Below are 22,576 nucleotides of genomic sequence, written 5' to 3'. Positions count from 1 at the left end.
CTGAAAATGTTTGTTTTATTCAAGTTTTATGCTCTCAGGGGTTCAAGGTTCCACAGTAGTTTGCCTACACTAAAGAAGTTTTTGTCACATTTTGAGTCTATCAAACTCAATATAGTAATCCAAAAGATGAACCCTTGTATAAAACTAAAGGGAGGGAGGGATTTGTCATATTCTTTATTGAATTAAAACTTAAACTGTAATTCCTTGCACAAAGTTTAAATATTCCAGCCTTTTTCCGGATATGCTTAGTTGTCATCTGCAGCACTATCATATTTTACAGCAGTCTTATTGTCAGATTTACCTTTAAGCTGCCTTGGGTGTCCCGTTGACGGACGGGTGAGCTACTGAACAGAATTTTCAGGCATGTCATCAAATGAACAAGCTATAGCTTGGTTGATGTGTAAACATAGCTCTGCCTATGGAGCAGTGTATCTGATGAAAGATATTTAGCAAACTATGCTTGTAAAAATTATGCGGTGAGATGTAGCTAAGCCTCTCATCTCAGCAGACCACATAAAACCGATATAGCTGAAAGTTGCTCGTCATTTGGAGTATGCATGTGTTCTTTTTTTATGGGTTGTTTGTGGGTTGCTTCCAGACATTTTATAATTTTCACCAGCTATTGTTTTGGAACTTTTTGTCTTCATTTCTGCTGAAGTAGGGTGACATCACTCTTTTCAACCAACATGTCCAATCGTAAACCACAAGGTGATTATCAGTGCTTTGTATGTGACACATTTTACAGTACAAATTCATTAGCCAATACTGACAATCAGAACTGGAATAGCTGCATCATTATATTCAGTTCACGTCCAATTTAATTTGTGCTATAATAGAGTCGTGATCAGACCATTTTACGGTTTGATAGATGGTTTGGTTTGTCAAAAAGCAGGTGGTGTTGCAAAGAGAGCTGTTTGCTACACTCTAATTCTGTAACTTGTTAAAGGAAAGCTGTGGGTGGGGGGGGGGCTCCTTAGCATTTCATGGAACAGAGTTGATTACACTAAAAGGCCTGCTGGTTTGTGTGGCTTTGAAATGCACTGCAAGGGCAACAAGTCTTTTGGGCAACATCTGGAGCCCAAAAGACTTGTCTTATATTTACACTGTTTCTCTTTCTCCCACCCCCCTCAGCTTGCACACACACCAAGTTTTAATTATTACCTAAATGGTTCTTTTTTTTCTCCTTCTCCCTCTTTTACAGGCTAAGCCGATTTATGGTGGATGGTTGTGCTTGGCCCCTGAGGGAACTGACTTTGACAATCCTATGCAGCGATCGCGGGTAAGTGCATGCCCTATATTAGATACTAAAAGCTAGGGATGTCCTGATCCAACTTTTTCACCTCCGATAGTGAAACTAATATTGCAGCCTTAAGTTTTAGCCAATACCGATATTGGTCCGATCCGATATCAGCAATAATTATACATAATTTACTTATTTTGTAGTATGGAATGTTGGAAAATGCTTGATCAAGTGATATCACTCAACCAGAGAACATTAATCAGCAACAGTTGATGTGAGAAAAACTTAGTAATCAATGGGTTTTATAAAAGAACTGTGCTGTGCATGTCTTTGACCTCTGAGGGACAGTGTGGTGCACGCAATGAGATGCACACTTCCAGTCACAAAGAAAGTAGAAGTCCATCCATCCATCCATCCATTAATTCTCTGAACTCAGGATTGAATATTGTTAATATAACTCGTTTTTCACAGAGTTTGAAGAATACATACAGTTTGTGTACCAATATTCATTATTTTGAGAGCTATACTGTAAGTGCCATGAGTTCGATGCTAATTTCCGTGAGCTCGTCAATTGTGTTTTTCATTTATTGTTTGTGAGCTTTGACCTAGCAATCTTTGTGAACAAATACAAAGAAACAAAGTTTGTGATGTACAACCCTAATTCCAATGAAGTTGGGACGTTATGTTAAACATAAATCAAAACAGAATCCTATGATTTGCAAATCATATTCTACCTATATTTAATTGAATACACGACAAAGACAAGCTATCTTATGTTCAAACTGATCAACTTTATTGTTTTTAGCAAATAGTCATTAACTTAGAATTTTGGCACATTCCAAAAAAGCTGGGACAGGTGGCAAAATAGACTGAGAAAGTTGAGTAAATACAGTTCGGCGCTACATCTGTAAGTGCAACTTGAAACTTTACTATGCAAAGCAAAAGCCATTTATCAACAACACCCAGAAACGCCACCGGCTTCTCTGGGCTCGGCCGAGCTCATCTAAGATGGACAAGATATTTAATGTTCAAACTGATAAAGGTAATTGTTTTTAGCAAATAATCATTAACTTAGAATGTTATGGCTGCAACACGTTCCAAAAAAGCCTGGGACAGGGTCATGTTTACCACTGTGTTAATCACCTTTTCTTTTAACAACATTCAATAAACGTTTGGGAACTGAGGACACTAATTGTTGAAGCTTTGTAGGTGGAATTCTTTCCCATTCTTGCTCGATATACGGCTTCAGCTGTTCAACAGTCCGGGGTCTCCGTTGTTGTATTTTATGCTTCATAATGCGCCACGCATTTTCAATGGGAGACAGCTCTGGACTGCAGGCAGGCCAGTCTAGTACCCGCACTCTTTTAAAACGAAGCCATGCTGTTGTAACACGTGCAGTATGTGGTTTGGCATTGTCTTGCTTCATTAAGCAGGGGCGTCCATGAAAAATACGTTGCTTAGATGGCAGCGTATGTTTCTCCAAAACCTGTGTGTACCTTTCAGCATTAATGGTTCCTTCACAGATGTGTAAGTTACCCATGCCATTGGCACTAACACAGCCCCATACCATCACAGATGCTGGCTTATGGACTTTGCGTCCATAACAGTCCGGATGGTTCTTTTCCTCTTTGGCTCGGAGGACACGACGTCCACAATTTCCAAAAACAATTAGAAATGTGGACTCGTCGTACCACAGAACACTTTTCCCCTTTGCATCAGTCGATCTTAGATGAGCTCAAGGCCAGAGAAGGCGCCGGCGTTATTGGGTGTTGTTGATAAATGGCTTTTGCTTTGCATAGTAGAGTTTCAAGTTGCACTTACGGATGGAGCGCCGAACTGTATTGACTGACATTGGTTTTCAGAAGTGTTCCTGAGCCCATGTGGTGATATGCTTTACACATTGATGTCGGTTTTTGATGCAGTGCCGCCTGAGGGATCGAAGGTCACGGGCTTTCAAAGTCGGTTTTCGGCCTTGCTGCTTACATGCAGTGATTTCTCCAGATTCTCTGAACCTTTTGATGATAATATGGACCGTAGAGGATGAAATCCCTAAATTCCGTGTAATTGTACGTTGAGGAACATTGTCCTTAATCTGTTCGACTATTTTCTCACGCACTTGTTCACAAAGAGGTGAACCTCGCCCCATCTTTGCTGGTGAATGACTGAGCAATTCAGGGAAGCTCCCTTTCTACCCAATCATGGCACCCACCTGTTCCCAATGAGCCTGTTCACCTGTGGGATGTTCCAAACAGGTGTTTGATGAGCATTCCTCAACTTTCTTTTTTGCCACCTGTCCCAGCTTTTTAGGAATGTGTTGAAGCCATAAAATTCTACGCTAATGATTATTTGCTATAAATAGTAAGGTTTATCAGTTTGAACATTACATATCTTGTCTTTGTCGTGTATTCAATTAAATACAGGTTGAACATGTTTTGCAAATCATTGTATTCTGTTTTTAGTTATGTTAAACACAAAGTCCCAACTTCATTGGAATTGGGGTTGTATTTAAAAATTTAATAGGTGTAATTCTATTGTTATGTGTATGTAGTTTTACAGTGAACTTCAACAATTAATGACTAAGCAAGCAACATTTAGTGTTACTCCTTGCTACTATGGTAGTACATGAGCAACCTATTGTTGTGATCACGAGGGCTATGCATGCTAGTCCGGGTGCTGCTAGATAGAAGGGCTGGAGCGGAGCATATAATGGACTGCTTGTATAAGAGTGGTCAAATCTGAGATTTTAGATCCAGTCCGATCTGATTTGATACTCGTTTTTTGCTGACATTGGACTGATATCCAATCTCAAAGATTTGATCGGGTGACCCCTCCTTAAAGCTATAAAACCTGAATTCAATGGTAAATGTTACAGAAGATATTGGATTGTCTAAGGTAAATTACAAGGAAATTTAAAGTCCCCCCATACTAATGGTTAATTCCAAGGTCAAACTGTCACCTTCATAAAAACTTTATTACTTGCACAGGCAATTTTTACAAAGTAACATCTGACCAGGCGGAACGGTGGACGACTGGTTAGCACATCTGCCTCACAGTTCTGAGGACCTGGGTTCAAATCCGGCCTTGCCTTTGTGGAGTTTGCATGTTCACCCCGTGCCTGCGTGGGTTTTCTCCGGGTACTCCAGTTTCCTTCCACATCCCAAAAACATGCATGGTAGGTTAATTGAAGACTCTAAATTGCCCGTAGGTGTGAATGTGAGTGCGTGTGGTTGTTTGGTTATATGTGCCCTGCGATTGGCTGGCGTCCGGTTCAGTGTGTACCCCGCCTCTCGCCCAGAGTCAACTGGGATAGGCTCCAGCACGTCCGCGACCCTAGTGAGGATAAGCGGTATGCAAAATGAATGATTTAACATTTGACCATTCTTAATAGGCATATGTGTAAAAATATGTTACCTCTATTAATAGTGGTAAATTTGTAGGTTATGTCCTTCATTATTCCATCTACTTGTGTGCACCAGTACCATTTCCAAAAAAACAACCCCCTGAGTGTGATACTACAGCCACCATGCTAGGTAGTTCGTACAATCTTCTTTGTTTAAGCCTCATCTTGACTCCTGTAAACATACTTTCTTGCCACGGTGGCTCGGATTTGTCTCGTCTGACCCAACATTTTTCCAGAAGGTATTGGCTTGACCATGAGGGCAGCTTTACATTTCAGACAAGGTTGAAGGTGTTGATTTCAGACATTTTGAGCCTTGGTAGTTCCTGGATATCCTCACCAATTTCCTTTTGACAATTTGGGCTTTCTTTCAGACCAAGGTAAATTGGTGACAGATCCAAAGAACTTGTACAGTTCTTTTAACCAATTATCTTGGAATCTGCAGTTGTATAGAAATGTCACTCAAAGACCAACTTGTGTAAATCTAGAACTACTTGAATTTTCCCATTGTTCAGAGTATTGGTCGAGCCAATGAAAGCTGTCCAACAAATAATTTTGTTGCCCAAGCGAAACTACCAGCAACAGTCAATCATGTTCACTAATCGTGTGTTGTTAGGGCTTGGCCTTATCAAAATCTACTCCCGATCCAATCTGTATACTGTATTTACATTTTTATGTATGTCAGCATGTCTACTCTACTGTGGATGATATTCTCATATTTATTTCTTCCAACAGAAATGGCAACGGAGATTTTTTGTATTGTACGAACATGGTTGTCTGCGCTTCGCCCTGGATGAATCAGTAAGTACTAAAATGCTCACCTCTATAGAAGTAAATGTTTCACGTGTTTGTGTTGATAGTCTGGAAAAAGTGGTCCTTACGTACTAGCTGGTAAGGCTTCAGTGTAAATACTGGGAGCGCACAGTTTGGATAAAAATGCATGAAATTTAAATATCTGGACTTACCAGTTCTCATACAAATAGGTCCTGCTGAAGAGTTGTCATGGTTTAGTTTAGGAGGACGTCTTTGTATAAAATGATGGCAAAGCTTCTGAATAGTCAGACTAGACAGTGCGGTGCTGAAGGTCAGATGTTATCAAGTCACATTTGTGTGCCATTGACTACAATAGTGCATACATGTTTCCACTCTGTTTCCAGTGGCACCCAGACTGGTGTGCAGTTGTGTTTTCCTCTTATTGTAACAATGATTCCAAAACTAGCAGTCTCATTGTACTCTAGTCCTTTCATGTACTCCACAAGGCAGGAAAACTGGGTCAGGAAAATGTTCTGGACGCCTAAGATCAGAACTCTCCAAATTCTCGGAGCGCATATTAAGGCACGTTTAATGGTCTATATGTCATCAGGCTCATCCGTGTTTGCCCAATGACTCAGGCCTCCAATGGGGGCAGTTGTGATTTCTTATACCACACCCATCCACACAGTCTCTTACATTTTTGATCATATCGTAACCTAGTTTATTGCTCTTCATCCACTTTCATCTATGTTCTGCAGAGCCAAGGTGGTACCAGGAATGATTATGCTATGGCAGTAATACAGTTAAATTATTTGTAGAGTTAGCAAGGGTTTTAGTCAAGTCAATAATATACTGGGTGATATGCTTTTACAAGGTTAACAATCTTAATCTGTAGTTGTAAAGTGGATCTAATATTAGACTGACCGCAAAAAATAAGGACATTTGTGTTTGGTAGATTTAAATTGTACCACCTTTGTAAGGAACATGTATTTGTGGAATGAGCAGCAGAGCTGATTATGTGAGTTGCCCCCATGAAAAGAAAAAGTTGCCAGCCTCTTCTCTGTTGATGTCAAACATCTGTTGTTGCTGTTACCACTGACTCTTCTTTGGTGTTTGGTGGATGACAACAAACAGCCACTATGACGAAATATACATTTTGGACATAAAAACATGAGTGTGGGGAGTCATTGAGCAACGAAAGTGTACCGTGACTAGTGTGGTGATACTCAGATAATGGCAATTAGGGTTGGGAATCTCTGGCCGATACTCAATGCCGATTCGATACATATCTAGATACACAGGTTACAATTTGATTCAAAAACATCTTTAAGGGCAGAACGATATGATACGGTTCAGTATGGTAGCGATATGATTATTCGATACAATTCCATTTTGTGCGGAAACAATGCAATAGTTAGCCTTTGCTTATGTAGACATTATAAAGAACTTTGAGTTGACTTAACCTAATTCTATAAAATGACATTTGTCTAACCCTTTTTTCACACATTAAAAGACCACTTGTCTCTGAGAATTGTTGGTTTATGGCACTTTAAAAAAATAAATAATAATAATGATAAAATAAACAGCAAAATACATTACATATTTATATTTTCAAATATCAAAGTAATTATTTAAATAGATCACACACAAACAAACAGTTGTTAAGAGCCATGGGGGGGGGGATCTCGCACATGGTGCCATTCAAGCTAGGAGCACACGGGCATGTTTTAAATTTATTTGTATTCATTTTTTAACATTTGCATTGCTTGCTGAGCGCTGACTGACTTTTTGAACTTTAAAGGCCTCTTTTTAGTCGCGCGCTTGACAACGGCCACATTGCATCACGTGACAGACGAATTGGCCCGCCCCCTCTGTGTAGCTTGACGCGCACACGGCAAAAATTGTTGCTACGCGTAGTACGCCGTGGAGATCATCTCTCGTGATTGGTCCGATTTAGTCACATGCTGTGATGACGTACTCAGCGGGCACTTGGTTCTACATACCATCTATGCCGGTGCCTTGATCAATTGTGCAGCATAATTAAATGGATCAGCTGGTCATCCAGGCCCATTTGTTCTAGCAGACACTGTTCCACGGTCGCCATTGTTGTTGCTTTGTTCCTTGTTACTGAAAGGAAAGTAAAAACGGCTACCGGAAATGACCCAAAAGAATTGAGAGGAAACTCCACTCTGTGGTGTCCCAGACAATACCAGCCATAGCCGTACTTACTTGCATGGCGGATGCTCCTGAGGCCGGGCCCCTCGGGCTGGATGACTGCTTGGTGTTGGGGCTGACCTCTCATTGCCCGCGGCTACTCCTTGGGTTCACCCCGCCCCCCGTATCTTTCCCTTGTCGGGGGGGCGTCTTGCTCTCCTGGGGTGGGTTGGCGGGGCGTGTGGGGCGGTGGGTGGGGTGGATGGCTGGGGGGGTGGCATTGGGTCCCTGTGGCCCCCACTGGGTGACCGGTTGTCGGGGCGCCTCGGTGGGGCCGGCGGACCGCCCTGGGTCCCTCGGTGTGGGACGTGTCCCGTCCGCCGGGCTGTTCTCGGGTGGATCCCTGGGCCCAATCCCTCCCCTCGATTGATTGGGTGGGTGGGGTCCTCAGCCCCCGCGGTGCGGCCACAGCAATTACAGGACACTTCTGTCAGTCGTTGTGCATGTAAAATGGTATCAATTCACTTGTATGTATCCGCAGACACACACCCCTAGTACTCTTTCACTGGGTGTGGGGTCACTCACTTACTGCGACAAATAACTCATGAATATGAAAATCGCTTGTGTATCCCCTCACTTATACTCTCGTCCTATAGACTTTTATAATTCACATAATTAATGCCACCACACTTCAGTTGTACAGTCGGGTTCACGACCCTTGCCCTGCATCCTGTCCTTGTCCTGTTCTATCTTGTCCTGTCCTTCCCTCACAGGGTGTAGCACTACAGCCCATGCAACACTCATATTTAATGTTTCATTGTTGTAGATAATGTAATGATTTACTTCTCTCATCCTGTTTACAATTAGTGCTTTGTCTTTTGTCTTCTCTCTCCCTTCTCGAAACTTTGTTCTGTTCGACTGATCAAGTCTGATTCTCAATAAACCTAAATTATAATACCACAGCGGAAGCTTAAAAACTGGGACGCAGTAAAACTGTTCCAGCATAAACGGGATACAGATTTTCCATTCTGCTTGACCTAACAAGTAAAGAATTGAGTAGCAAATTATGGTAGAAAATAAGTATTTGATCAATAAAAAAAGTTCATCTCAGTACTTTGTTATATACCCTTTGTTGGCAATGACAGAGGCCAAACTTTTTCTGTAGTCTTCACAAGGTTTTCACACACTGCTGCTGGTATTTTGGCCCATTCCTCCATGCAGATCTCCTCTAGAGCAGTGATATTTTGGGGCTGTCGCTGGGCAACACAGACTTTCAACTCCCTCCAAAGATTTTCAATGGGGTTGAGATCTGGAGACTGGCTAGGCCACTCCAGGACCTTGAAATGCTTCTTACGAAGCCACTCCTTTGTTGCCTGGGCAGTGTGTTTGGTATCATTGTCATGCTGATAGACCCAGCCACGTTTCATCTTCAATGCCCTTGCTGATGGAAGGAGGTTTTCACTCAAAATCTCACGATACATGGCCCCATTCATTCTTTCCGTTACATGGATCAGTCCTCCTGGTCCCTTTGCAGAAAAACAGCCCCAAAGCATGATGTTTCCACCCCATGCTTCACAGTAGGTATGGTGTTCTTTAGATGCGACTCAGCACTTTCTCCTCCAAACATGACAAGTTGAGTCTTTACAAAAAGGTTCTGTTTTGATTTCATCTGACCATATGACCAATCCTCTTCTGGATCATCCAAATGCTCTCTAGCAAACTTCAGACAGGCCTGGACATGTACTGGCTTAAGCAGGGGGACACGTCTGGCACTGCAGGATTTGAGTTCCTGGCGGCGTAGTGTGTTATCATCACACTGCCTCCACCAAAAGATGGTACGCCATGTGTGCAGGCATCAGCGTTCTCTGTGTCCTCATTACACTTTGATCCTACGATCCAACTGCCATAGGCACAATCTGTACTCATCGCTAAACATAACGTTCCTTCACATGTTCATAGTCATAGTCTCCTGGCGCCCTATGAGACTGGAGATATGGCTGCAAACAGTCTGTTCCGGATTATTGATGCAGGCAGCTGTCAGCCGTATCATACACTAAATCTCTGGAAGACAGTTTACGATACCTAAATGCTGACATGGTGAGGAATTGGTTTTCCTGCGGTTTCATCTTCTTCGCACCAGCCCCATCCAAATCAGTCAAATGTGGCATTTCGATTCTTGGAGCAGACACCTGACCACTTTAACAGGGCCCATGCTCACAGGTTGTGCTAATCAGGCACCAGATTGGCAGCGCTTGGAGGTACCAAAGATCAAAACAAGAGTCACTGGTAACAGCAAAACAAGCTGTTTTGGCATTGGCAGAGGAGATTTGTCAAATTTTTCCTGGGTACAACCCAAATACTGGCCATCCCACATACTGTATGCATGTTCCTTACAAATGTGTTCCTTACAAAAATGTAAATATATAGGCTCTCCAACAGTATGATATTCATCGCCAAGAAACATTGTTACAACAAAGAAATATGTTAAACACAAATTTCCTTACTTTTCATGGTATGTTTATGTATATTTTTCATGTACAGTGTTATGTGGAGCCTTGTTTCTACCAAGCACTATGGTTCTGTTCGGTACAGTGCGTATTTTTTGGACCACCCCACTTCCATCTTGGTGGTAAGTGGAATGGGAAGAAAACAAAACTCGATTCAAAATCATGTTCTATAACAGAGAGGATTTTTGTCAGCACACAGCACCATGTTGCGTTCCATTAATTAATCGGTGTGTCTTCATGCTGTTTCAGAGCTCTGGTGTAATGCTATTAAAGTACATAGCTGTTGCACCTATCACCATCGTACCCACTGTGTAAATCTGATCAGGATTTACCAATCTGAACCATACCTGAACAGCCCCCTTGATGAAAATGCCGCTTGAGATTGGATCCAAGCAGACACCAGATTCCAGTTTTCATTCTTGTGTTGTAAATTATTATTATATTTGGGGTGCCCCTGCAATCTCTTCAGCATAACGTGGTAAATCTGCTTCTTTTTGGCCGTTTATTTGACAACTGCTGTACCTTTTGATGGTGTGAAAGTGTGTAGAACTATTGTCCATGTTGAACAGTGAATGCCATCCTCTTTACCAGCATGTCAATTGATATTGACTGTGCTAATAGTTTTAGTGTGCATACACTGTAATGTGGTCTGTTTTCAAGTGTGCATTAAAAATTTGGTGCATTATTTTTTAGTTCTGATCTGTGAAAGCAACTTTACATCACAAACGTCTGACCTACTTTATTTATAAACATACATTATGTGATAGTATTCCATTCAAGAAGCTTTAAATTTATTTTTTATATATAATCCCAGCTGTCATCAGGGAGGAGGCGGGGTACACCCTGAACGGGTTGCCAGCCAATCGCAGGGCACATACAAACAAACAACCATTCACACTCACAGTCGCACCTACGGGCAATTTAGAGGAACCAATTAATGCATGTTTTTGGGATGTGGGAGGAAACCGGAGTGCCTGGAGAAAACCCACGCAGGCACGGCGAGAACATGCAAACTCCACACAGGCGGGGCCGGGGATTGAACCCCGGTCCACAGAACTGTGAGGCTGACGCTCTAACCAGTCGGCCACCGTGCCGCTTGGGACGTTGTGTTAAACATAAATATAAACATAATACGGTTAGGGTTAGGGTTTGTACGTATAGCCAGGGAACATAGTCACATGGTCATCTGCCTTGACTTCTTGGAAAGGGGGACTACGGGGTGCAAGAAAAGCGAGTACAGCAGTGTTCTAGGGATTATCGTGATCTGTTACTTTTGTGTTGTTTCCTAAAGCTTGATAAGCAGAGAAACTCTCTTAGATAGGGACAGCAGAGAGATTAAGAGACGGTTAGCTTGTGCTTTTCATTTTGTTTCATACAAGCTTTTACTTACACTCAGGCTACAGTAGTTTGTCATAGCTTTTTTTACTCATAGCCAGGTCGGAGGAGGGGCTTGTTTCCCTTGTCGGTGGTTTAAACATTTGTATCATCTTGAAGATTAAAGGTCCAGGGAGTCGATGACATCACCTGTTATTTTGCACCCAGTAGATAGCAGGATGTGAACTGAAGCAATGACCTCTTTAAAACCTGGAGTCTTTTCATAACGAATGGAAGGAAAGATGCTCTTCTGTTGAAACCAGCATTCCTCTTTCAATGCCCTTATTTGGTAAGCATACAGTCCCAGCATCACAGACCAAGAAAAAGAGAATTCTAGCTCCTAAAAACCACAAAAGAAAACGTTAGATATGCTTCAGACCCAGACATTCCACACAAGGCCTGCCACAGCAAGCAGCTCAGCTGATGCTAGGGTGCTCGTGCAACATAAATGTGAAAAATACTGTAAGCGCACCTTATTTACACATTCCAGTAATAAAATTGCCATAAATGGACTTGTATGACACGGAGATACAGATTTTATCTTAAAAGAATGGAAGTCAAGTAAGACCACCCCAGAATCTTTAAAAGATAAATAAATATGTGAACATGGGAAACGAGAAGGCGACCATTTCCTCTCAAAGCCGTGTCTGTCCTTGGACATACAAATATTTATCAAACCAATCTGTTAAAGCCCAATGTAGAATTCATCTTTCTGGGATCCATTGGTACATTTTCATCTTTAAAAGGCCTAACCCTCCACCATAAGGGGAAGCCAGACTGTCAATTCCTGTGAAAGGTTTTGATGAACAGTACTATGCCTCGGCACCATAAAAAAGCAATGTTCTCGCCACAGCCTGACGTGGGAGACTCTTGAGACTTGCCTTTGGCTCATCCTATGAAAATTTCCTTTCATAGCATTGTGTCCATTTTGGCTTTCAGCCAATGGTAGGCATTCACCACACTACATGAACTTGCAGATGAAATGTGACATGTATGCTAAATAATTCATTGTCAAGTTTTGTGCCATTTTGATTAATTATGTCATGAATAATTAAGAATTTGGCGGATTTTGGTGAGTTATTGTTGATTAATTGAAGCAGTTGAGGCAAAATGGGGTTTACTCCTTGACTACACCCATTAGAGGCGCTGTTGTTGATTCAGGCTCAACTAATTGAAAGATGCATTTATTGTTACTTTTTCCAAAGTCAATCAAAACATTTGGTCAAATGGCCATTGGTAATATTTATTTTGGCTCTAAATTGTTGTGGTGTATTTTGTTAAGGTGCTTTTTGGAAAGTGGGAAGTTATGTGATTAATCAGTGAATTATTGAACGGTATCTGTTGTCTTAGTAATAGGTTACAACAAATATTTACTGTCTAACAGCTACTTACACATTTGTATATACAGGAAGTCCTCGAGTTACCACGTACTCGACCTACGACGTTTCGACTTTACGACGCCCGTGCCTCGTCCGCCATTTTGTCCCCAGCACCATAGTGTTTCTGCTTAGCTAGTGCATAGTGCTTGTCTGTGTTTGTGCGCCGGGAGTATCTTTGCCTTTTTCTCCCTCCTTTTTTCACACTCTCACCAGTAATGGTAAGTACAGAATCTTTTTTTTTTTTAAATTGATTTTAATGTATTTTAGTTTCTTTATACGAAGTGTTAACCTTTCCTGCTACGGTCACCTGACCGTGGTCGGGAGACGCAGGGGTTAACTCCCTTCTTTCGTTGCACAGCTGAGCCGGGTGGCGGCAACAATAAAGTCACCAAGCACCGATTTGCTGCTTTAATGGCTTTATTAGCTCCTCTGCACATTCAACGTTCACGGATCCTCCGCTAATCGCTACTCTTCCCCGGTCGCCGTCACTACACTTGCCACTGTACACACTCGCACCTGCGCGCACTCCTTCCTCCTTCACAGTCCCGTCTCACTCATGCGACTGAGTTTAACGGTGAAATCCGACTTACGCGGAAATTCGTGTTACGTCGCCAACATAGGAACAGAACTCGTTTGTAAATCGAGAAACTTCCTGTACATCACAATATTGTGAATTATATCTGAAAAGGGCAGAAGCTAACCCCGAAGTGGCAGAGCATGCTATGCAGATACAGTATTACTGTAGATGTACAACCTCAATTCCAATGAAGTTGGGACGCTGTGTTCAACTTAAAAACAGAATACAATGATTTGTATTGAACTGATAAACTTGATTGTTTTTAGCAAATAATCATGAATTTAGAATTTTATGGCTGCAACACGTTCAGGGTGTACACCGCCTCCTGCCCGATGACAGCTGGGATAGGCTCCAGCACGTCCGCGACCCTAGTGAGGAGAAGCGGCTCAGAAAATGGATGGATGGATGAAATTAAACGGTCAAGCATTTCAGAAAAGCATTATCATTAAACAAAACATAACCATCCATCCATCCATTTTCTTCCGCTTATCCGAGGTCGGGTCGCGGGGGCAGTAGCTTAAGCAGGGTCGCCCAGACTTCCCTCTCCCCAACCACTTCATCCAGCTCTTCCGGGGGGATCCCGAGGCGTTCCCAGGCTAGCCGAAGGATGTAGTCTCTCCGGCGTGTCCTGGGTCGTCTCCGGGGTCTCCTCCCGGTGGGACGTGCCTGGAACACCTCACCAGGCAGGCGTCCAGGAGGCATTCGAATCAGATGCCCCGGCCACCTCATCTGGCTCCTCTCGATGTGGAGGAGCAGCGGCTCTACTCTGAAATCCTCCCGGATGACCGAGCTTCTCACCCTATCTCTAAGGGAGAGTCCGGACACCCTGCGGAGGAAACTCTTTTCGGCCGCTTGTATCTCGTGTGTGATCTCGTTCTTTCGGTCACGACCCACAGCTCGTGACCATAGGTGAGGGTAGTAACATAGATCGACCGGTAAATCGAGAGCTTTGTCTTCCGGCTTAGCTCCTTCTCTACCACAACGGATCCATACAAAGTCCACATCACTGCAGACGCTGCACCGATCTGCCTGTCGATACATACCATAAAGAAATTAATGATGGCTGTTGTTCAGTCATCAGTCAAAAAAATAAAAATAAATAAATCAGTAAATATTTCACAAATTCTGCTAGGGTATGTAAATTTATGAGCAGTAACTGTAAATATATGCAGTCATGAAAGTGTAGGCAACACCTTTTTTATATCCACTAGGTGGTGGTGGCATTTTGGAATGAAAGTGTACAGCTTTTTCATAACCACTAGATGGCGGCATACATTATAAATCGTGAATGTTGTTTCCATTTGCCCCTATACCTATGTATAATGCGCACTATTGACTTTTGACAATTTTTGGGGGGTAAAGAATGCGCTTTATACACGAGAAATTACGGTTCATCACTTTTTCTTTTAACAACATTCAATAAACTTTGGGAACTGAGGACACTAATTGTTGAAGCTTTGTAGGTGGAATTCGTTCCCATTCTTGCTTGATGTACAGCTTCAGCCGTTCAACAGCCGTTCAACAGCCGTTGTCTCCCATGGAAATGTGTGGCGCATTATGAAGCGTAAAATACGACAAGTCTGGACTGCAGGCAGGCCAGACTAGTACCCGCACTCTTTTACTACGAAGCCACGCTGTTGTAACACGTGCAGAATGTGGCTTGGCATTGTCTTGCTGAAATAAGCAGGGGCGTCCATGAAAAAGTCGTTGCTTGGATGGCAGCATATGTTTCTCCGAAACCTATATGTACCTTTCAGCATGAATGGTGCCTTCACAGATGTGTAAGTTACCCATCCCATTGGCACTAACACAGCCCCATACCATCACAGATGCTGGCTTTTGAACTTTGCGTCCATAACAGTCCGGATGGTTCTTTTCCTCTTTGACCCGGAGGACACGACGTACACAATTTCCAAAAACAATTTGAAATGTGGACTCGTCGAACCACAGAACACTTTTCCGCTTTGCATCAATCCATCTTAGATGAGCTCGGGCCCAGAGAAGCCAACGGCCTTTCTGGGTGTTGTTGATAAATGGCTTTTACTTTGCACAGTAGAGTTTCAAGTTGCACTTACGAATGTAGCGCCAAACTGTATTTACTGACATTGGTTTTCTGAAGTGTTCCTGAGCCCATGTGATGATATCCTTTACACATTGATGTCGGTTTTTGATGCAGTGCCGCCTGAGGGATCGAAGGTCACGGGCATTCAATATTGGTTTTCGGCCTTGCCGCTTACATGCAGTGATTTCTCCAGATTCTCTGAACCTTTTGATAATATTATGGACCGTAGATGAATGAAATCCCTAAATTTTTTGCAATTGTACGATGAGGAACATTGTCCTTAAACTGTTGGACTATTTTCTCACGCACTTGTTCACAAAGAGGTGAACCTCGCCCCATCTTTGCTTGTGAATGACTGAGCAATTCAGGGAAGCTCCTTTTCTACCCAGTCATGGCACCCACCTGTTCCCAATTAGCGTGTTGACCTGTGGGATGTTCCAAACAGGTGTTTGATGAGCATTCCTCAACTTTCGCAGTCTTTTTTGCCACCTGTCCCAGCTTTTTTGGAACGTGTTGGAGCCATAAAATTCCACGTTAATGATTATTTGCTAAAAACAATAAAGTTTATCAGTTTGAACATTAATATCTTGTCTTTGTAGTGTATTCAATGAAATATAGGTTGAACATGATTTGCAAATCATTGTATTCTGTTTTTATTTATGTTTAACACAATGTCCCAACTTCACTGGAATTGGGGTTGTAGTTAGTTTTACTGCACTGAAGGGTTCTATACACTTGACAGCTACTGCTACTTATTTTCAGGCTTGACTGTCCCTTTTAAGCGGAGGAAATTCTTCCATAGGGTCGGAGTTCTAGAGGCGGTGTGTAATTTCCATATTTGGCAGTCCCTGGGGGGTTTCAGGCAGATCTTAATAAAGTTTGATCTGTGTTCGCTGGCCTTAAAAGGAGCTAAAAAGCAACCCAGCACCTGTTTTACATCTGTAGCAGCCATAACCCAACAAAGCCTCGTCACAGAGCCACAGGATTTAGAGCAGACTCAGAGAATGTTTGTGGGGGTTTTGTGCCATCATCAAAAATATTACATTTACTGGTATTATCCTGTTTCACAAAACATAGCTGTGTCAAAACAGTTCACAGGTTTGCTTACTGTATCTTTGTTGGGAAGTATTTGAGGCTTCCGTGCTGTTGAATGTTTAAAAACAGACTGAACTGGACAGATGATCACACTCACAAAGCAGCTTTATTTTGGCATCTCATGGCTCCCCCCCCCTGTTCGTGCTGCAACTGAAATGACTTGTGCAGTTGCTGTGGTAATCTGTTGATAAGCGCCACAAATGTGATTTACCCTGACATCTGCTAGTGAAAATGAAAAGACTGATGAAAGAGGTTTGCTGTGAAACTTTCTGTGGCACTAAAAGAATGCTTTCTTTAAGATCTGTATTTTCACAATGCGAAACATGATACTGGTGTTATCACTATTTTGTTGGTCAGTCACCCATCCCTGGCCTGTTTCTTGTTTCGACTCTTTCCATATTTGTTCATGTTTTACCCTTGTTGTCATTCTTTGTTGCTTTGTTGCAGTGACCATTTGCTTGTTTATTCTCCTTTAGCCAACTACACTCCCTCAGGGTACAGTGAACATGAACCTGTGTACGGATGTCATCGATGCAGAACCGAAGACTGGCCAGAAGAACTCTTTGTGCATAATCACTCCAGAACAGGAGTTCTTCATCAGAGGAGAGAATAAAGAAATCATTAATGGGTATGTAGTCTAGGCTGTTATTAAAAATATCGATTCATCAATGCATTACAATTCGTACCCCCTGCAATTCGGTATCGATTCATTTATAAACGACAGCATTTTAACTATTAAACCCGGTCTGTACAAAATAACACATTAAAGATGCATTTTAACGCAGTCAAAACGTGATACAGTAATTTTAACTGTAGCAGTGCATTCTTGGACGCTAAACTACACCCTGCCAAAAACTGCGACCGGAAGTTTCCCTTGGCCTCTTCGGGGCAGTATGGTGCAATGCATGCACGGAGCTACATGTTTCTGCAAGCTTAAGAGTAGAAGAACGTCACGATAGAACTTTATTAAACTTGTTTTTCACAGATTAGGACGAATATATGCCTGTGAATATTATTTTATTACCTGTCTCTATGTGTTACTACGGCGTTTGTGTGTGAATATTTGTGATTTGAAGGTAAATCCCACCCATGAATGCTAATTTTAGCTAGCCCCTCAATAGGGTTTTCCATTGAGCTCGCCATCTTAAAAAGTCTGTTTAAATTTACAATGTGTTTTTGTTTTGTTGTGCGTTTAGTTTTACAGCAAACTCCAAATGGGCTGTCATTTAGCAGCTTAAAACATGGTCAGGGAGGGCAGAAGAACATACATCACATGCTTGCTACAAGTTATATTGGATGCGTTCAGGGTGCGCTTACAATGCAGGAACTTCCAACATGTGCTGTGGCACATTACTCGTTTTTCTACGATTTTGACATTATATATTGTAACCAGAATCCATCCATCCATTTTCATTACCGCTTATCCTCACTAGGGTCACGGGCCTATCCCAGCTATCTTCGGGCGGGAGGCGGGTTACACCCTGAACCAGTTGCCAGCCAATCGCAGGGCACATAGAAACAAACAACCAGTCACACACACATTCACACCTACGGGCAATTTACAGTCTTCCATCAACCTACCACGCATGTTTTTGGGATGTGGGATATTTTATTCATTTAATTATTTTATTTAATCTATTGAAAGTCCTGTGGCTGTTTTTTTTCCCTCCCCCTCACTATGCATATGAGAATCAATTCGAGCATCAATAAGTAATCCAATCTTTAAGCAGTATCTAAAAGTGGAATTGGAATCATCCGATTTATCACTTCCCATCCCTAGGTCCGGTGCTACCAATGGAAAAGTCAGTGTAGAGCCCTGTGTTGGATTTAAAATGTAATTTTTTTTTTTTTTTTTTAATTTTAACAAGAAATTGTATTTTTTAACTTTTAATTATGTTACTAAGTGTTTGTTTAATTTTAACAATTCCCAAGAGTAGATAAACATTTAAGTTAAGACGCACTTAAAAAAAAAGGTGGCATGACATACGAGATATGTTTACACGGGATCAAAGATAAATAGAAAATTGTCAAAATTTCATTCAATTTTGGTGTATTTTACTTACTGAATTGATATCAGAACGTTTAAATCAATATTTAATCGAATTCCAACCCTGAAGAATTGATATTGAATCAAATCACAACCTAAAGAATCTAAATCAAATCGAATTGTGATGTTCTTAACAATGCCCAGCCTTTTTGTTGTTTTTGTGTTTCTGTTGTGGGATGAGGTTTAATATCACACTTGTCAACCTTCATTCAGATGGACTGAACAGTTGGTTGTGTATCCTCGCACCAATAAACAGAACCAGAAGAAGAAACGCAAGGTGGAGCCTACAACATCCCAGGTAGGCCTTCTCACCTTTTATGTAGTTTTTTTTGCAAATGAGCAATTGGCTGTGTGGTGCAGTAGGTGCTTTCATTTCCATATTAAGCGTGTCTTGCTTTTATTTTACCTTCCTCCACACAGGAGCCAGGGCCAGCCAAAGTAGCAGTGACTGGCTTGGGTATCCCTGAGGCAGAGAAAGTTCCAGACTCCACTTCCATCATCTGGCAGGAAGAGCTGAACCAAAGAGAGGCTGAAAGTGCTACAGTATGGGCCCCTGCTGAGCTGCCCTTGGGATCTTCACCACCACACATAACAGGCAAAAATAATAAAACACATTTGAAAAATTGCATGTAATACTAAACGTATCCACAAAAGTATAAAGGTGAGAGTTATTGTTTTCACCACTGTTGGTTCGTAGGTTACTGTTGGTTACTTAGCAGGATTGCACAAAAATCACCCTACTGATGGCCATAAAACGTTGTGAATCGGTGGAACATGCATAATACTGTATATACTTTACATACTAGGGCTGCACGATATTAGAAAAAAAATTTACATTGCAATTTTCTTTAACCCTGCGATATATATTGCAATGTTTAAAAATACAGGATAACATACGTAATGTGAAAACCAGCACATATTTTTCTTTTCCCCCTCGATAGAAAAAGTATAGAAACATGTTTTTGATGAGTTAGTTTACGCCTATGTTTTAACATATGCATTCATATTTCTATATTTGAGTGTATTAGTTTAAAACACTGTTGTGTACACCTGAATGCCATGAACCCCCGATCCGTGTAATCTGTCGCATTCCTTTGTCACACGCTGAAGAGAGATGCATTAAATGCAGGCGTGTAATTGTTTCTCGTGTCCTCAGAAATAGTTATTGTACAAAAAAAGTTTTTTATATAACACTGGGCTGCTCCGCGTGTGTGTTGTTTGATGGGTTATAATTTAACGTAACATCGGTGCTAATGTCATTAGCATGTCCAACCAGGTCACTCTGCTGGTCACTTATTAATGTTAGTTGATTGACTGATATATACACACACATACACACACACAGACACACGTCTATACGGGTGTATATATACGGATATATACAATCATACCGAAAGACCGAAACCACTGGTGCACTAAGCAGTAGTAGTAAACAGGTAGATCACACACAGCAGCAGTGGATGACAGAAATATTGTTGCAGCTTCTCCTTGTTGCTCCTCTCACTAACACAATGAATACATGTTTAGGTCTTTCAACCCCATCATGTTGATGCAACACCTAAAACAGCTAGTCTAGATAATATGCCAACATTTATCAAAAGTCTGGCTGTCTGGCTGTGCTTCTGAGGAAGGTGTGCGACATCAATGATGTCATATAAGCTTTCTGCAACGTGACATTATCTCATATTTTGATGTCAAACTCTAATGTTTTCAGCCTTAGCAAAAGCAATAGTTTTGGCTTTACTGTTATAATACTTTTGGAAGGGAGTTCATCAAGAACTCAAAATTGTGATTCCAATTGGAATACAAATGTAGATGTTTTCTCTTGTCACTGTTTGCTCTCAATGTAACCATCATACATCTACCCCGTTCTGCCCTACTCAACCCCTAGTGAGTTTATTGCATATAGAATAATCTGTTTAGTAAATATGGACTTGAGTTTTAGAAGAAAGGTCATTATCAACAGCCTGTAGGTTTAAACACAACATTCTGTCCTGGCAGATGACACTGAGTCATAAATTACAGGAAATTGTGTCATTAGTGATTAAGTTAGTTTCAATACAGACACCAGACATGATACAGTATAGAGAAAATATATTACTGCTTTACTGGTTTAAGATGTTAATTGATATCCAGTATTTAACTGTTTTCTAGGTGAATGTACAGCTGTCAGAAAGGGGTCTGACGCAGGCTCGGTGAATGGCGATGAAGTGGATCAGGATAGCCTGGCCCTGCATGGTTCTGCGCCGCAACCGCCCAGTGACCTTCTTTCGCCAACAGGCTCCTGCTCCAGCCTCGGCGGTGTACCCCGCTGCCTCTCCCCAGCTCCGAGTGACCCCTTCCCTTCTGGCAGCTCGCTGCTCTCTAATGGCTCTCACATCAGTGGTTCAGTAAGCTCTCTGGACTCCGATGCCAGCAGCAGCACAGTTACCAGCACTGAGAGCCACGCAGCCACCCAGAGGGGGAACCACTCATACAGCCACCACGACACGCCTCGATCCCGAAGGCTGGAGGCAGAAGCAAGAAAGGCAGAGAAGAGGAGCCGGTTTAGGAGCCCTGACAGGCGCGAGAGGGAGACTGTTCTCAGCCCTGAGAGGAGGTCAGTGTCCTCTTCTTCCATTGGCACATTTTCAACAGCAGGAACACTGGGCATTCTCCGGGAAGTATGAACACCCCTCCAGTCTTTTTTCCATTGCAGTGTGCACATTGTATAAGTACACTGTAAAAACAGTAAAACAATTTCAATTGAAAAATGTACAGTGGGGCAAAAAAGTATTAAAAAGATGAGAGAGGCCTGTAATTTCAATCATAGGTATACCTCACATTGAGAGACGAAATGAGGGAGGAAAAATACAGAAAAGTCACATTGTCTGATTTTTATAGAATCTATTAGCAAATTATGGTAGAAAATAAGTACCGTAATTTCTCATGTATAATGCGCATCCCCCCCCCCCCCAAATTGTCAAAAGTAAATTGTGAGCATTATACATGGGTATAGGGGCAAATGGGGGGGAAAAAAACGTTCACATTTTATATATGTATGCCGCCATCTAGTGGTTATGAAAAAGCTGTACACTTTCATTCCAAAATGCCACCGCCACCTAGTGGTTGTAAAAACGGTGTTACCTACATTTTCATTCCAATATGACGGGGGGTACGTATGACTGCATATATGTACAGTTATGCTCATAAGTTTACATACCCTGGCAGAATTGGTAAAATATAGTATAATATGTATTTTGTTTTTTTAAATATGATCGATGAATGAACAACAACCATCATTCATTTCTTTATTTTTATGTTTTGTTTAATGATAATGCTTTTTTGAAATGCTTGACCGTTTAATTTGAATCCCATTAAAATAAAATTGTTTCGCCTGCTCCATGTTTTCTTTAAAGAATTGTACCCATATTACAAATTCTGCCTGGGTAATCAAACATATGGGCACAACTGTGTGTTTTCTCATTTACTAAATAAAAGCAGGGCTGTGAATTTCAAAATAAGAGCAAGTAAATTTAAAAAAAAAAAAAGGATTTAGTGTTCAAATAAAGTGCTTAACTTCAGAATAATTATTAAAAAAAAAAAAAACTTAATACAGATAATACTTCACGTTTTGATCATATGGGTAGAAGCAAAATCATGCATTGTAATAATGCACTATACATGGGTAGAAGGGTTTTTAAGAATTTTGAGGTCAACTTTGGGGGTGCGTATTATACATGGGTGCGCATTGTACACGAGAAATTAAGGTATTTGGTCAATAACAAAAGTTCAATACTTTGTGATATACCCTTTGATGGAAATGACAGAGGTCAAACGTTTTCTCTAAAGGCTTCTTTATACTCGCGCGGGCGGTGACCGGGCTGACGTCACTGCCCTCGTGGTTTGCCTTTATACTCGAGCGTAACCCACGCGCGCAGTTTTTTTTTTTTTTTTTTAGTTTCACACTTTAATTCTTGTGTGCCACCTAGAGGTTATGAAAAAGGTGTAG

General features: G+C 41.6%; 1 protein-coding gene across 1 annotated transcript in view; it reads left to right on the top strand.

Annotated features, from left to right (window-relative positions):
• Positions 1-22,576, top strand: part of mprip (myosin phosphatase Rho interacting protein) — a 63,016-nt gene that overhangs the window by 7,610 nt on the left and 32,830 nt on the right. The window contains 6 exon segments of the mRNA XM_061705445.1: positions 1,202-1,279; positions 5,373-5,438; positions 17,015-17,166; positions 18,799-18,883; positions 19,006-19,180; positions 20,740-21,184. Of these exon segments, the coding sequence (XP_061561429.1) occupies positions 1,202-1,279; positions 5,373-5,438; positions 17,015-17,166; positions 18,799-18,883; positions 19,006-19,180; positions 20,740-21,184 (1,001 nt within the window).

This window comes from Phycodurus eques, chromosome 19 (assembly GCF_024500275.1).
Source record: "Phycodurus eques isolate BA_2022a chromosome 19, UOR_Pequ_1.1, whole genome shotgun sequence".
NCBI classification, from domain to species: domain Eukaryota; kingdom Metazoa; phylum Chordata; class Actinopteri; order Syngnathiformes; family Syngnathidae; genus Phycodurus; species Phycodurus eques.
The sequence above is the reverse complement of the archived record's forward strand: the minus strand, read 5'-3'. Positions and strand labels throughout refer to the sequence as shown.